Here is a 14,298-nt window from a genome sequence, read left to right on the forward strand (position 1 = left end):
CAATAGACAAAGCAAGGCAATTTTATTTGTACAGATTTTAAATTTTATTTGGAAATACTTTTAAACTCATAAAAATTAGAAAGATAAAAACTACTAAAACTATGTATTCTTTATCCAGGTCACCTATTGTTCACGGTTCATTTACTCTCTTGCTTTATAATGTGCTTTCTCTATATATACATGTGTATATATTTTTTCCTGGACTATGAGAGTAAATTACATCATCACGGCTTTTTACCCCTATATACATCACTATTCCCTAAGAGATAAGGATATTCTCTTGTTACCACAGTACAGCTGTCAACCTCAAAATTTACAATGATACAACACTAATTTACTGTCCATATCCCTTGTTATTAATAATCATTTTTTCCCCTCCAGTGCAGGAACCAGTCAAGGAGCAGGTATTGCCTTTCGTTTATTATCTCTTTAGATAGTCTGGAACATTTCTACTGCCTTTATTTGTTTTTCATGACATTGGAATATCTTAACCTTTTGTTGTTTTTAGAAAGGAAGAAAATGAGCATTCTTTGTGATTATCCATTCTCAGCCAGAATGTTACGAAAATGATATATTCTTTTCATGATATCATATCTAAAGGCACATGATGTGCACCTGTCTCTCCTTTGATGATGTTAATTTTGATGACAGTTCAGGTGCTTCTGAATTTCTCTACAATAGAACCTTTGGTTTTTATCCTTTCCTCTCTTATAATGTGAAAAGGCAAGGTACATATCCTGTTCTTGATCAAAAATTTCTCCCTAGACTTATTGGCTATTAGTGATAATCTTCATTTACCATGAAGGATGTAAATGATTAAGTAGGGGCAGGAATTGACTGACTAAGAAGGGGAAGTATAAGAAACTTTCTGGATCAAAAGAGATAATCTGTATCTTGATAAGGGTGGATTATATAGATCCATAAACTTCCCAAAACTCATAGAATGTTTTATTAAGGAAGTATTAATTCCCCAAATAGAGATATTACCTAAAAAGCGACACACAAAAATTGAATCTAGTTAATGAAATCCATGCTTAAGTACTTAGAGAGGTCAGCAACTTATTTGGAGATGCACAAAAAAAAATACGATGGATTAGTGGGTAGACAGACATAATAAATAAAATATCTGGCCAACATGGAGGCATAGGTAGACACACTGTACCTCCTCGCACAACCAAAAGGAGGACAACAAATTCAAAAACAAAAAACAACCAGAATTGCCAGAAAATTGAACTGTATGGAAGTCCAACAACCAAGGGGTTAAGAAGAAACATTCATCCAGACCAGTAGGAGGGGCCGAGACAGACAGCCAGGTGGAGAGGACATGTGGCAAGGCAGCTGCTGGCAGACCTGGTGAGGCAGCAGCTGGCAGAATGGGCAGTCCCACATTCACATGCAGATAAACCAGGAGGAACAACTGGGGAGTGAGATAGACCTCAAAACTGAGGGCTCTAGCGTGGGGAAATAAAGCCTCAAAACCTCTGACTGAAAACACCTGTGGGGGTTGAAGCGGCAGCAGGAGAAACTCCCAGCCTCACAGGAGAGTTCTTTGGAGTGACCCACAGGGTCCCACAATGTACACAAACATACCCACCCAGGAATCAGCACCAAAAGGGCCCAATCTGATCGTGGGTAGCAGGGGAAATGACTGAAAGCTGGCAGAGAGTGGAGCAAGTGGCACTGTTCTCTCTTGGAGCCCTCCCGCACATATAGCATCACAACAAATCACGTGTGTTGCCCAGCTTTGGTGAACACCTAAGGCTCCACCCCCTTACTACATAACAGGTGCTCCAAGACCAAAAAAACAACAAAAAAAGGCACAAATAAAAGAATAGATCAAAGCTCCAGAAAAAAATACAACTAAGCAATGAAGAGATAGCCAAACTATCAGACGTACAATTCAAATCACTGGTTTATCAAGATGCTCCAGGAACTCACTGGGTACTTCAACAGTATAAAAAAGACCCAGGCAGCAATGAAGGTTGCATTATGTGAAATAAAGAAAAATCTACAGGGAATCAACAGTGAAGGGAAGGAAACCCAGGGCTTAAATATAATGGTCTGGAACAGAAGGAAGAAAGAAACATTTGACCAGAACAGAATGCAGAAATAAGAATTCAAAAAAATGAGGAGAGGCTTAGGAATCTTCAGGAAACTTGATACATTCCAACATCTGAACCACAGGGGTGCCAGAAGGAGGAGAGGAAGACCAAGAAATTGAAAACTTATTTGAAAAAATAATGAAGGAGAATTTGCCCAATCTGGCAAAGGAAATAGACTTCCAGGAAGTCTGGGAAGCTCAGAGTCTCAAAGAATTTGACCCAAGGAGGAACACACCAAGGCACATCATCATTAAGTTACCCAAGATTAAAGATAAAGAGAGAATCCTAAAAGCAGCAAGAGAAAAGGAGACAGTTACCTACAACAAAGGAGTGCCCATAAGCCTATCAGCTGATTTCTGAAAAGAAACCTTGCAGGAAATAAGGGTCTGGAAAAAAGTACTCCAAGTCATGAAAGGCAAGGGCCTACATCCAAGATTACTCTATCCAGGAAACTTTTCATTTAGAATGGAAGGGCAGATAAAGTGCTTCCCAGGTAAGGTCAAGTTAAAGGAGTTCATTGTCACCAAGCCATTATTATATGAAATGTTAAAGGGACTTATCGAAGAAAAAGAAGATAAAAATATGAACAGTAAAATGACAACAAACTCACTGCTATTAACCAAACCTAAAAACAAAAACAGAACAAAACAAAAAAGCAAAAACAAAAAAACCCTAAGCAAACAAGTAGAACAGAAACAGAATCACAGAACTGGAGATCACAAGGAGGGTTCTTTAGTGGGGGAGTGGGATGGGAAGAGAGGGAAAAAAGGTACAGAGATTAAGTAGCATAAATGGTAGGTAGAAAATAGGGGGAGGTTAAAAATAGTATAGGAAATGTAGAAGCCAAAGAACTTACATGTATGACCCACGGACATGAACTAAAGGCGGGGGGGAATGAGGGTGGGAGGGGGTGTGCAGGGTGGAGGGGAATGAAGGGGGCAGAATGGGACAACTGTATTAAAAAAAAGAAATACAGTAAAAAGTTAACAACTATATAATGTATATATACAGGTACAGATTAGTCACTGTACAGTTCTTTGAACTTTGCAGTATGCTTGAATTCTCATAATATAACACTGGGATTTTTCACTCCTGTGCAAGAAAGGAAATCATCAACAAAATAAAAGTCAATCTACTGAGTGGGAGAAAATATCTACAAATTATATGTATATGCAAAGGAATTAATATCTAAAATATATAAATAATTCACACAACTCTAACAGCAAACAAATAATTCAACTGAAAAATGTGCAGAGGATTTCAATGGCTGAGAGGCAGAGAATTTCAGTAAGACATTTTTTCAAAGAGGACACAGAAATTTCCAAAAAGGTACATGAAAAGATGCTCTACATCATTAATTGGAAATGCAAATCAAAACCACAATCAGATATTATCTCACAACTGTTAGAATGGCTAGTATCAAAAGGACAAGAAATAACAAGTGTTGGCCAAGAATGTGGGGGGAAAAAAAGAAACTTTGTGCACTGGGTCAGAATGTGACCTGGTATAGCCACTATGGAAAACAGCATAAAGGTTCCTCAAAAAATTAAAAACAAAACTATCACATGATTCAGCAATTCTATTTCTGGGTATTTACCTGAAGAAAACAAAAACTAATTTAAAAAGATATAGCCCCCTCATGCTCAAGACAACCTAAGTATCCAATGATGAATGAATAGATAAAGATGTGGTGTATATACACAACAGAACACTATTTTGTTAAATCAAAAATAAAGTTCTGCCATTTGCAAGAGCATGGATAGTCCTAGAAGATATTATGCTCTGTCAAATAAATCATATAGAGAAAGACGAATACTGTATAATCAATCTAACTTATATGTGAAATCTAAAAACAAAAAACAAGCTCACAGTTAAAGAGAACAGGTTGTTTGCTAGAATTGAAGGCAGTGGAGGTGAGCAAAACGGGTGAGGGCATCCAAGGTACAAACTTAAATATAAAATAAGTAAGTTATGGGAAAGGAATCTACAGCATGGTGACTACATTGCATATTTAAAGGATACTAAGAGAACAGCTCTTAGAAGTCCTTATTGTAAGAAAAAAATTTAACTATACATAATGATGGATGTTAACTAAACTTATTATGGTGATCATTTCACAGCATATACAAATATGGAATCATTATGCTATATACCTGAAACTAATATAACCTTATATGCCAACTGGACCTCAATTAAGAAAAAAAGTATAGGTGTTCTATACTATAGACCTTTTTTGCCTCAGAACTATAGATGTTGTTCTACTGCCTTCTGGCAATGACTGAGGTTAATTTAGTTATAGTTAAATTTTTATTCCCTTATGTATAACAATATATTATTACTTAACTGTTTCTAGGAATTCTTTAAGATTTTTTGGAGATATGGTCCATTATAAGACTTACTAAATTATTTTCATTGATTTTTATCTTAAACATGGTGAATCCTAAACTATACATAAAATATTTTCCTCAATACAAGGAAGTTTTTCTGTTATATTTCAAACTGTATATGGCCTCTTTCTTGTTTTTTCTTTAATTCTGACTACGCCAAAAGTTTTCTGAAATATTCTTTTGGTCCCTCCCTTTTAAAAATTCTGTTTGTAAAATTGTGCTGCTACCTTGCAACAATTATCAGAGTTCAACCACCTGAATGACAAAAGTAAAAATGTAAAGATGATTCATTAATGCCAGGAAAAGACAGGAAGGGTTTGGTTAATAGCTGTCTAATTTATAACAGAATGAAAATAGAAGAGCAGTGGTGGTAGCTATTAATGGGGACAGGTTCTGCAGTGGGCTTCAATGTAACACCAGCAATTTATACGGAAGAAAATCATGAAAATAGGGCAATGGCACCATGACTCCATATACACAGAGGATGTGGTTACTAAATTCACCATTCTTATTAGATAGCTAGCATTATTCTAAGGTACTCAAACATTTTGTGTATTATGAAGTAGAATTAGAATGTTCTACTGAACATCATGTCAAACAGCTGAATATAAATGATCTGAAACGAACCTGTGTAACTCTCATCATCATCAGATAAAGGCACCTCTCTTTTTAGCAGTAATTCCAACTCCTCTGTTTCTGCTACATCCACTGGACGCTCTCCATGTTTATTAGCTTGAAATGGATTCCCACCATGACGAAGTAATAGTTTCACTATCTGCAACATTAAACAATAGGAAGATTTAGTCCCTTAGAGATTGCATCATTTCAACCATTCTCTTGGTAACAAACATCCTTCTGCCTCACCTATATTCTGCCACCATTCCTTCGAGTGTCTCCTTTAAATCATGATTATTGTCTTCAAGTTCCATTTTCATTGTTCTCGCCGACCTGATGATCTTACCTACTACAAATAAATTTCCTCCTTGAAATTTAAGCTGGGCTATTTTAGCCCTAAACCTCATCAGTTTCTTCCCTTTTCATCACACATTCTAACAAATTATTTAATGAGAACCTATTAACAAGTAGTGCTCCAAGTTCTGTGAATAAATCAATAAACAAGAATAACATGTTTCCTGGCCTCTTAAAATGTATACAGTTGACCCTTGAACAATGTAGGAATTACGGGTGCCAACTCCTTCTGCAGTTGATAATCCATGTATAAATTCAGAGTCCCCCGAAACTTGAATACTAATTGCCTACTGTTGACCTTACAGATAATGGACAATTAACACACATTTGCATATTATATACTGTATTCTTACAATAAAGAAAGCTAGAAAAAACTTTATTCAGAAAATCATAAGGATCAGTCAAGATGGCAGCGTAGGTAAATGCAGTACTTTCATCCTCCCACAACCACATCAAAATTACAACTACATTACAGACCAACCATCATTCAGAGCTACCTAAAATCTAGCTGAATGGAAGTCCTACAACTTAGGATTTAAAGAAGCCACACTGAGACTTGCAGAAGAGGAGACGCAGGATATGCTGGTCCCACACCCACAGGTGGCAGATAAAAACCAGGAGAAATATCTGGGCTGTAGAGGTCTCCCAAAAAGTGAGGGGTCCGAGTCCCACAACAGGCTCCCCAGCCTAGGGTTCCAGTACTAGAAACAGAAGTCTCCACAACTGCTGGCTATAAAAACCAGCAAGGATTGTGGCTGAGACTGAGGGCTACAGGAGCCCAGGCACTTTTCTTAAAGGGCCCACACAGGGACTTATTTTTACTTGGACTCAATCTGAGGTCCTGTACTGGGGTAGCACCTCAATAGGCACCAGGAACATATGGAGAAGAACAAAACTGTCTGGCATCAGGCTGAAAACTAGAGAGGCAGCATTCTCCCTGACTGGAGTGCTGGCAGAGCCACTGCTCCTTTTTAAAAATTTAAAAAATGTTGTTAAAGTTTATTTTATTGATTATGCTATTTTTCCCAATTTTTCCCACTTTATCCACCCTCCGCCCCATACCCCCCAACCCTCCAGAATACCCCCTGCTTAGTTCATGTACATGGATTGTGCATATAAGTTCTTTGACTTCCCTATTTCCCATACCATTTTTGATTTTCCCCTGTTTACTTTGTGCCTCCCAATTATTCTTCACCCCTGTACATTTCCCCCCCTATTCCCCCCTTTACCCTCCCCACTGAAATCCCTCCATATGTTGTCCATTCATGATTCTGTTCCAGTTCTAGTTGTTTGCTTAGTTTTTGTTTTCATTGCTTTTCTTTTCTTTTAGGTTTATTTGTTGATAGTTGTGAGTTTGTTGTCATTTTACTGTTCATATTTTTTTTATCATTTTTCTTAGATAAGTCCCTTTAACATTTTATATAATAATGGCTTGGTGATGACTAATTCCTTTACCTTGACCTTATCTGGGAAGCACTTTACTTGCCTTTTCATTCTACATGATAGCTTTGATGGATAGACTAATCTTGGATGTAGGTCCTTGCCTTTCATGACTTGGAATACTTCTTTCCAGCCCCTCCTTGCCTGCAAGGTTTCTTCTGAGAAACAGTCTAATGGGCACTCCTTTGTAGGTAACTGTCTCCTTTTCTCTTGCTGCTTTTAAGATTCTATCTTTATCTCTAATCTTGGGTAACTTAATGATGATATGCCTTGGTGTGTTCCTCTTTGGATCCAACTTCTTTTGGGCTCTGAGCTTCCCAGACTTCCTGGAAGTCTATTTCTTTTGCCAGATTGGGGACATTCTCCTTCATTATTTGTTCAAATAAGTTTTCAATTCCTTGCTGTTGTTCTTCTCTTTCTGGCACACCTATAATTCGGATATTAGAACGTTTCAGGTTGTCCCAGAGGTTCCTAAGTCTTTCTTCACTTTTTAGAATTCTTGTTTCTTTGTTCTGATCCAGTTGGATATTTATTTCTTCCTTTTGTTCCAAATCATTGCTTGAATCCTGGTTTCCTTCCTGTCACTGCTGGTTCCCTGAATATTTTGCTTTGTTTCATTTTGGGTATCTTTCATTTGATTTTTCATTTTTTTGGCCAAGCTCAATCAGTTCTGTGAGCATTTTGATTACCAGGGCTTTAAATTCTCCATCAGATAGGCTGGTTATCTCCTCATCACTTAGTTCTCTTTCTGAAGTTTTGCTCTGTTCTTTCATTTGGGCCCTATTTCTTTGTCCTGGCGCACCTGTTAATTTGTAAGGATGAGGCCTTAGGTATCACAAGGGCAGGGCAACCCTCCTTGCTGTGCTGTGGTGCTGCCTGTGGGGGAGGGGCCAGAGAGGGAACAGTGCAGCTCACCTCCTTGGCTGTAGCCCACTTTTCACTGAACTCTCCTGTGAGACTGGCAGTTTCTCTCACTGAGGCAACTGCCGTAGTCCACAGTGAGCTCCAAGTCTCAATTTCCCAATCGGCAAGTCCCACCCATCAGTCTGTGACCTTCCCGCAGCCAGCCTTGTCTGCACAGTTCATTGCCTCGCTGTGGCTTTTCTCATCTGGCCTCGCCCATTCTATGGGTTCTTACCAGTCTAGCTGTTCTGGTTGACTTTTTCTTTAATTTCTTGGTTGTTGGAGTCCCATGTAGTTTGATTTTCTGGCGTTCTGGTTGTTTATTGATTTTAGATTGGTTGTTATCCTCCTTTTGGTTGTACAAGGAAGTGAAGGGTTTCTATCTACGCCTACGTCTTGGCTGGAACTCTCCCCATTGCTCCTTTTCTGAGGCTCCCCCACAAGAGCTGGCAGGTGGGTGCCATATCTGAATCTCAATCAACCTGGACCACACTCTTCACCTTGCCCTAATGATACCCTGAGACCTCGCCCCACCATACTTGTGGCCCAGCCAAGCTGTTTCAAGTGGCTTTTTCATACCAATGGCCTGTCCTGGCTCATGCTTCAGACTTTCTTAAAATCTCTCAAACAAGCAGCATCTGCCTTTGGGGAACTCCATACTTCTTCCTAAGTGACCTCAGGCTTAGCACTAGGAGCAACTAGCATCCGTTTGCAGCTTAACCTCTCCTGAGCAATTCCAAGCCCAAGACAAGTACCAGCCATTGGATCCTTTGTACCTCATGCTGAACCTCCAGGGAGGCCCCAGGGGAAGTATAACAAGTGGAAAGCTTTAAACCATGTAGAAGTACCATCCAACCACCTTCACAAGGGATATATTCAAGGGCAAACTCAGGCCTTAGCCAGTGTGGCTCAAGTTGGCTGGGTGCTGTCCTGAGAATGGAAAGGTTGAAGGTTCAATTCCTGGTCAGGTGGCTGACCTTGGATGTGCTAACATCAATCAAGGCTCAACCACAAAAGGATGGCATACACAGCCCACATGGTGGTGAGGGGTCATTATCTGAAGTGACATTTCAGGTAAATGGGGAGGCTGTGCCACTGGACCCTACAGGACATCTACTACATTAGCCTACTCTACCAAGCTTGTGAGATGAGCAGCTCTAGCTACTATGTTAAATGAGAAGACAAAGACACATGTCCGAAATGACCTCTGGGATAACTTCAAACGTATCCACATTCACATCATAGGGGTACCAGAAGGGGAAAAGAGTGTGTAAGAAATTGAAAACCTATTTGAAACAATATCGATGAAAAACTTCCCTACCTGGTGAAAGGAACAGATACACAAGTATAGGAAGCACAAAGAGTCCCAAACAAGACGAACCCAAAAAAGCCCACACCAAGACACATCATAATTAAAATGCCAAAGATTAAAGACAAATAATCTTAAAAGGAGAAAGAGAAAAGCAGTTAGTTACCTACAAGGCAGCTCCCAGAAGAGTGTCAGCTGATTTCTCAACAGAAACTTTGTGGGCCAGCAGGGATTGACAAAAAAATATTTAAAGTGATGAACAGCAAGAACCTGCAACCAAATTACTCTACACAGCAAAGATATGGTTTAGAATTGAAGGACATATAGAGTGCTTCCTAGACAAGAAAAAGCTAAAGGAGTTCATCACTACAAAATCAGTATTACATAAAGTGTTAAAGGGTCTTCCTTATGAAGAAAAATAAAATGCCAATAAATATATATTTATCAACAATTGAATCTAAAAAAACAAAATAAATGAACAAGGGTAACAGAAATAGACTCAAAGATAAAGAACACTTTGTCAGTTGCTAGACACGAGGGGGATTGGTGGGATGGATGGAAAAGGTGAAGGGACTAAGAAAAACAAATTAGTAGTTACAGAATAGTCATGGGGATGTAAAGTACAGCACAGGGAATATAGTCTGTAATATTCTAATAACTATACAGTATGATTTCAGATGGGTACAAAATTTATCAGGATGATCACAATAAGTTATATAATATCTAATCACTGGGGTATACACCTGAAACTAAGAATAAATGCATTTACTATATTATTTTTTAAAAAAATCTCTGTGTAGGCTAAGTGGACATGGGTAGTTTAAACCCATGTTTTAAGGTTTAACTCTATTTTCTAGAGGGAGTGTCAAAAGAAGTATTTCCCTTCTACTTAAGGCTAATAGTACTATCAATGCTCTTTTCTTTTCCCCATCTCTCAGGGATTTAAACTATCATAAACTGACATGGATTTACTTACGACTAATGAAACAAACTTCAAGGCCCCTCACTTTCATAGTCTCTTCACAAGGCCTTATATGTAATGTTGTATTCATTACTACAAAATTGTTCTTAAAGGTATCCTCTCCTCTCCCACCAAATTATGTAAGCTCTGGACTCCATAAAGCCAGGATCTGCCTGGTTAGTCATTTCATTTCATTTATGTGTTACTCCTTATCCTCTTCCTTTCTATATTTTCAGCCTCTTTTTGGTTGGTTCTGTTCTAGAAGCCAGTATTTCCAGTTTATGTTTATTTCATATAAAAAAATAACTGCAAGAGCCCTGACTGGTGTGGCTCAGCAGACTGAGCGTTGGTCTGCGAAACAAAGGGTCACCAGTTCAATTCCCAGTCAGGGCACATGCCTGGGTTGCAGGCCAGGTGCCCAGTAGGGGGCACACAAGAAGGAACCACACACTGATGTTTCCCTCTCTTTTTCCTTCCCTTACCCTCTCTAAAAATAAATATTTTTTAAAAATAATGGCAAGAAATGAAACATGGATAGAACAAAAAACCGTTTAAACCTGTATTCCTCTCCTCTATTTCCTTTACAGTCAAGCTCTTTGATAATCTCACTCACTGTTTGAATGTGGTAACAATTATCCATTCATTAACTTTCCTCCTCTTGCTCTTTCTGAACCCTCTTTCTGAGCGCCAAGCCCAAATATCCCACTGTTCATCGGAAACATTCAACTGAACATAACTGTATTTCAATACAATATCTGAAGCAAATATATATATTTGCTGGTCTGAGAGTTCATTCAACTTGCACCCTTTTCTCTCATCTATTTCCATTCTCAGTGACAAGCACCTGTAACCGAAGCCAGAAAGCTGGCAGTCATCACTGCTTATTATTTTACACTCATAGGTGATCAAGTGTTACTATTTATGCTTCCTTACCATCTCTTCTTGTATTGAACTTCTATTTCCATTGACATTAGTGTGTTCTATCATATGTAAATTCATACTATGATAATATTAACAAAATTATCACCTTACTCTACACCATAAACTTCATGTTGGATCAAGTCTTTGTCTTTACATTCCCAACACATACCTGTGGTACTTAGAAAATAGAGGCATACCTTGTTTTATTACACATTGCTTTATTGTGTTTTGCCAATACTGTGTTTTTTTTAAGAAACTGAAGGACTGTGACAATCCTGACTTGAGTAGATCTACCAGAGCTATTTTTCCAACATTTTCTCACATTGTGTCTCTGTGTCACATTTTGGTAATTCTCACAATATTTCAAATTTTTTCATCATTATTATATTTATTATAGTGTTCTGTGACCAGTGATTTTTGATGTTCTTACTAACTGTTTTGGGTAGCTACAAACCATGTCCAGTAAATGGTGGTCTTAATTGATAAATGTTGTATGTATTCTAACTGCTCCACTAACCAGTTATTTCCTGTTTCTCTCCCTTTCCTCAGACCTCCCTATTCCCTGAGACACAACAATATTGAGATTAGGCTAACTGATATTCCTACAATGACCTCTAAGTGTTCAAATGAAAGTTGCACATATTTCACTTTAAATCAAAAGCCAGGAATTAAGTTAGTGAGGAAGGCATGTTGAAAGCCCAGAAAGCTAGACCTCTTGGGTCAAACAGTTAGCCACGTTGTGAATGCAAAGAAAAGGTTCTTGAAGGAAATTAAAAGTGCTATTCCAGTGAACACATAAATGGTAAGTGAAACATCCTTATTACTGGCATGGAGAAGGTTTCAGTGATCCCAACAGGCAATTAAACCAGCCACTACATATCCTTAAGCCAAAGCCTAATCCAGAGAAGGGCCCTAACTCTACTCAATTCTACGAAGGCTGAGAGGTAAGGAAGTTGCAAAATGTACTTGTGTCCATATCCTTAATTAACATACTGTGGACAAAAAATGGAGGGTTCTATAGAAGGTAACCTCAGAGAGTGATCTGATCATAATTTCCTAACTGGGCAGACCATGGTGGGTAGTCATACCCTGGGCATATAATTTTACTAAAAGGCTTATCTCTGACTTAAGCAAGCATAGGTCCACTGTTTCTGTGCAACTAGGTTAACAAACCTTTGAAATAACCTCCTTTTGGGCCCCTCTTTCTAAAGAAAGTGCATAATCTTACCTATCCTGTAATCCAATCTTGCTTTCTCTCACCTTCATGCAATCTTCCTTCCTTCCTTAACCTCAAATACATAAAACACACACACACACACACCAAAAAACCTGTAAACTTAGATTTTTCTCAGTCTGTTGAGATCTTGCTCCCAGGTATCCTACTTGACTCAAATAATCTCTTTAAAAAATTCTTCACTGTTTGGACATTTTTTTTTTTTATGGCAGTGACAGCTTGCTGCTGCCTTATTTTTCAGATTTTAGGCATTGTCTTGGAATGGAAGATGTGAATTCCAATCTCTTTCACTAATTCCCATCCTCTCCTCTCCCATACACATACACTTTCCTTCCTTCTCTCTTTCTAATATATTATATTGGAAGTTATATTAACTTTTTGTTTATGACTAATGTAAATGTTGAGCCAAGTAATATACTATGACTAAATTTCCATTCTTACACAACTTTATTTTCCCCCCCAGAGTTAAATATCTTAATTTTTCATCTTAGTTTTCTCCACAGTCATATTTAATTCATCCCACATTCTGCTACAAGTATAGACCTCTTCAGTTCAATATATGTACTATTACTTTGTATTAGAGACTCCTTTCTCCAAGCCTTCTAACTTGCTGTAAAATGGACTGGTTGCTCTCTAGATTTGTCCCCCATTTGTCACATCAGCATCTTCCTTTATGCTATCATCCCAGGAATAACCTTCCCTCAATTTTGTATTGGATTCTTTATATCCTATGTTCTTTCTTGGTTTATTACTCCATTTTGGTGAAATCATCAACTCCAGGAGATTCCTGAGAGAGTACATATTTTGAGATGTTTTCGTGTCACAAAATATCTTTATTCTATTCTCACTTGATTAGTACTTAGTCTGGATACCGAATAATTTTTCCTGCAATTTTAAAGGTATCAGTCCATTATCTTCTAGCTTATAGTGTTACTGGAAGTCTGATGCCATTATATTTGTTATCTTCATGTGCAATTTGCTTTTTTTTCTCTGTAAGCTTGAGGCAAATATCTGTCCCTATTTTCCTACAGTTCCAACATAATGTATCTTGGTCTTTTTTTTTTTTTTACATCCATTCTGCTGAGGACCCTTGTCCTTCAGTTCTGGAAAAGTTTCTGGTTTATTTGATAATGAATGCCCTCTCTATGTTTTCACCGTTCTATCTTCTAAGAAAAAAAGGATCTCCTTAATTAGCCTTCTTTTTCCTCATTTTCCCTCTTCCACCTTTGTCTTTTTTCCCCCCTAGTTTCTGGGAGAGTTCCTCAACTTTACATTTAATTCTCAATACTCCATTTTTAACTTCTGCTATCATATATTAATTTCTAAAAGCTATATAATAAAATCACTGTTCTTGTTTAACTCTGCAGAGGTCATGGTGAAAAACATTACAGTGTAGTTCACTTGTGTTTGAGAGATACATTCATTATTAGTATGTGCTGAAATGTGAAAAAGAATTAAAAATAAAAACACTGCAGATTTGCATTTATTATATTTACATAATAAAATACAGGATTTTTTCTTTTCATTTACAATCTAGAAATTACTAAAGAAAAATAAAAACAATAAAAAATTTTCTTTTCAAATAACAAACATGGATATTGCTAAAAATACAATAAAAAAATGTCTTTAACATTAAATTAATCAGAATCTTCAATAGCTGACTTTGCAAAACATTTTGTAACAGTGATCACAAACAATATTGCTGTGCTCGAGGCATACTTTTCACAACACTTGCAAAAATATTTTGAGAAGCAACTTGTTTTGGATGCATAGCACCTAACGCATCTTTTTCCTGCTCGCTGAGAGAGACATTTTCAACAGCAAATGAAATGAACGCCCTCCCCCCCCCGCCGCCCCAGACTTCGAAGTTAACAACAACAAAAAATCAAAAACAATATACCAACACTGACTTCAGAGTTTGCAGTATCTCTCGGATACAATTTATTAACAAATACCACACACCATTACGAAACACATGTTATAACCTGACTGCTTAAATGTTATGGCTTAAGATTAGTCATGTACAAATGTGGAGCAGTCATAACCTTGAACCTATGCACCCGATATACCTA

At 37.7% G+C, this 14,298-nt stretch overlaps 1 protein-coding gene across 4 annotated transcripts in view; it reads right to left on the reverse strand.

The window, feature by feature from the left end:
• Positions 1–14,298, reverse strand: part of ANKRD12 (ankyrin repeat domain 12) — a 156,388-nt gene that overhangs the window by 39,070 nt on the left and 103,020 nt on the right. For 3 of the 4 annotated variants that reach the window (XM_045849633.1, XM_045849634.1, XM_045849632.1), the window contains one exon: positions 5,117–5,264. In XM_045849633.1, coding sequence (XP_045705589.1) covers positions 5,117–5,264 — 148 coding nt within the window. Of the gene's footprint in view, positions 1–5,116; positions 5,265–14,298 lie in introns of those variants that run through there. The other variant, XM_045849635.1, reaches the window with a different exon arrangement.

This window comes from Phyllostomus hastatus, unplaced genomic scaffold (genome assembly GCF_019186645.2).
Source record: "Phyllostomus hastatus isolate PE091 unplaced genomic scaffold, TTU_PhHast_1.1 phas_contig_80, whole genome shotgun sequence".
Classification (NCBI taxonomy): Eukaryota; Metazoa; Chordata; class Mammalia; order Chiroptera; family Phyllostomidae; genus Phyllostomus; species Phyllostomus hastatus.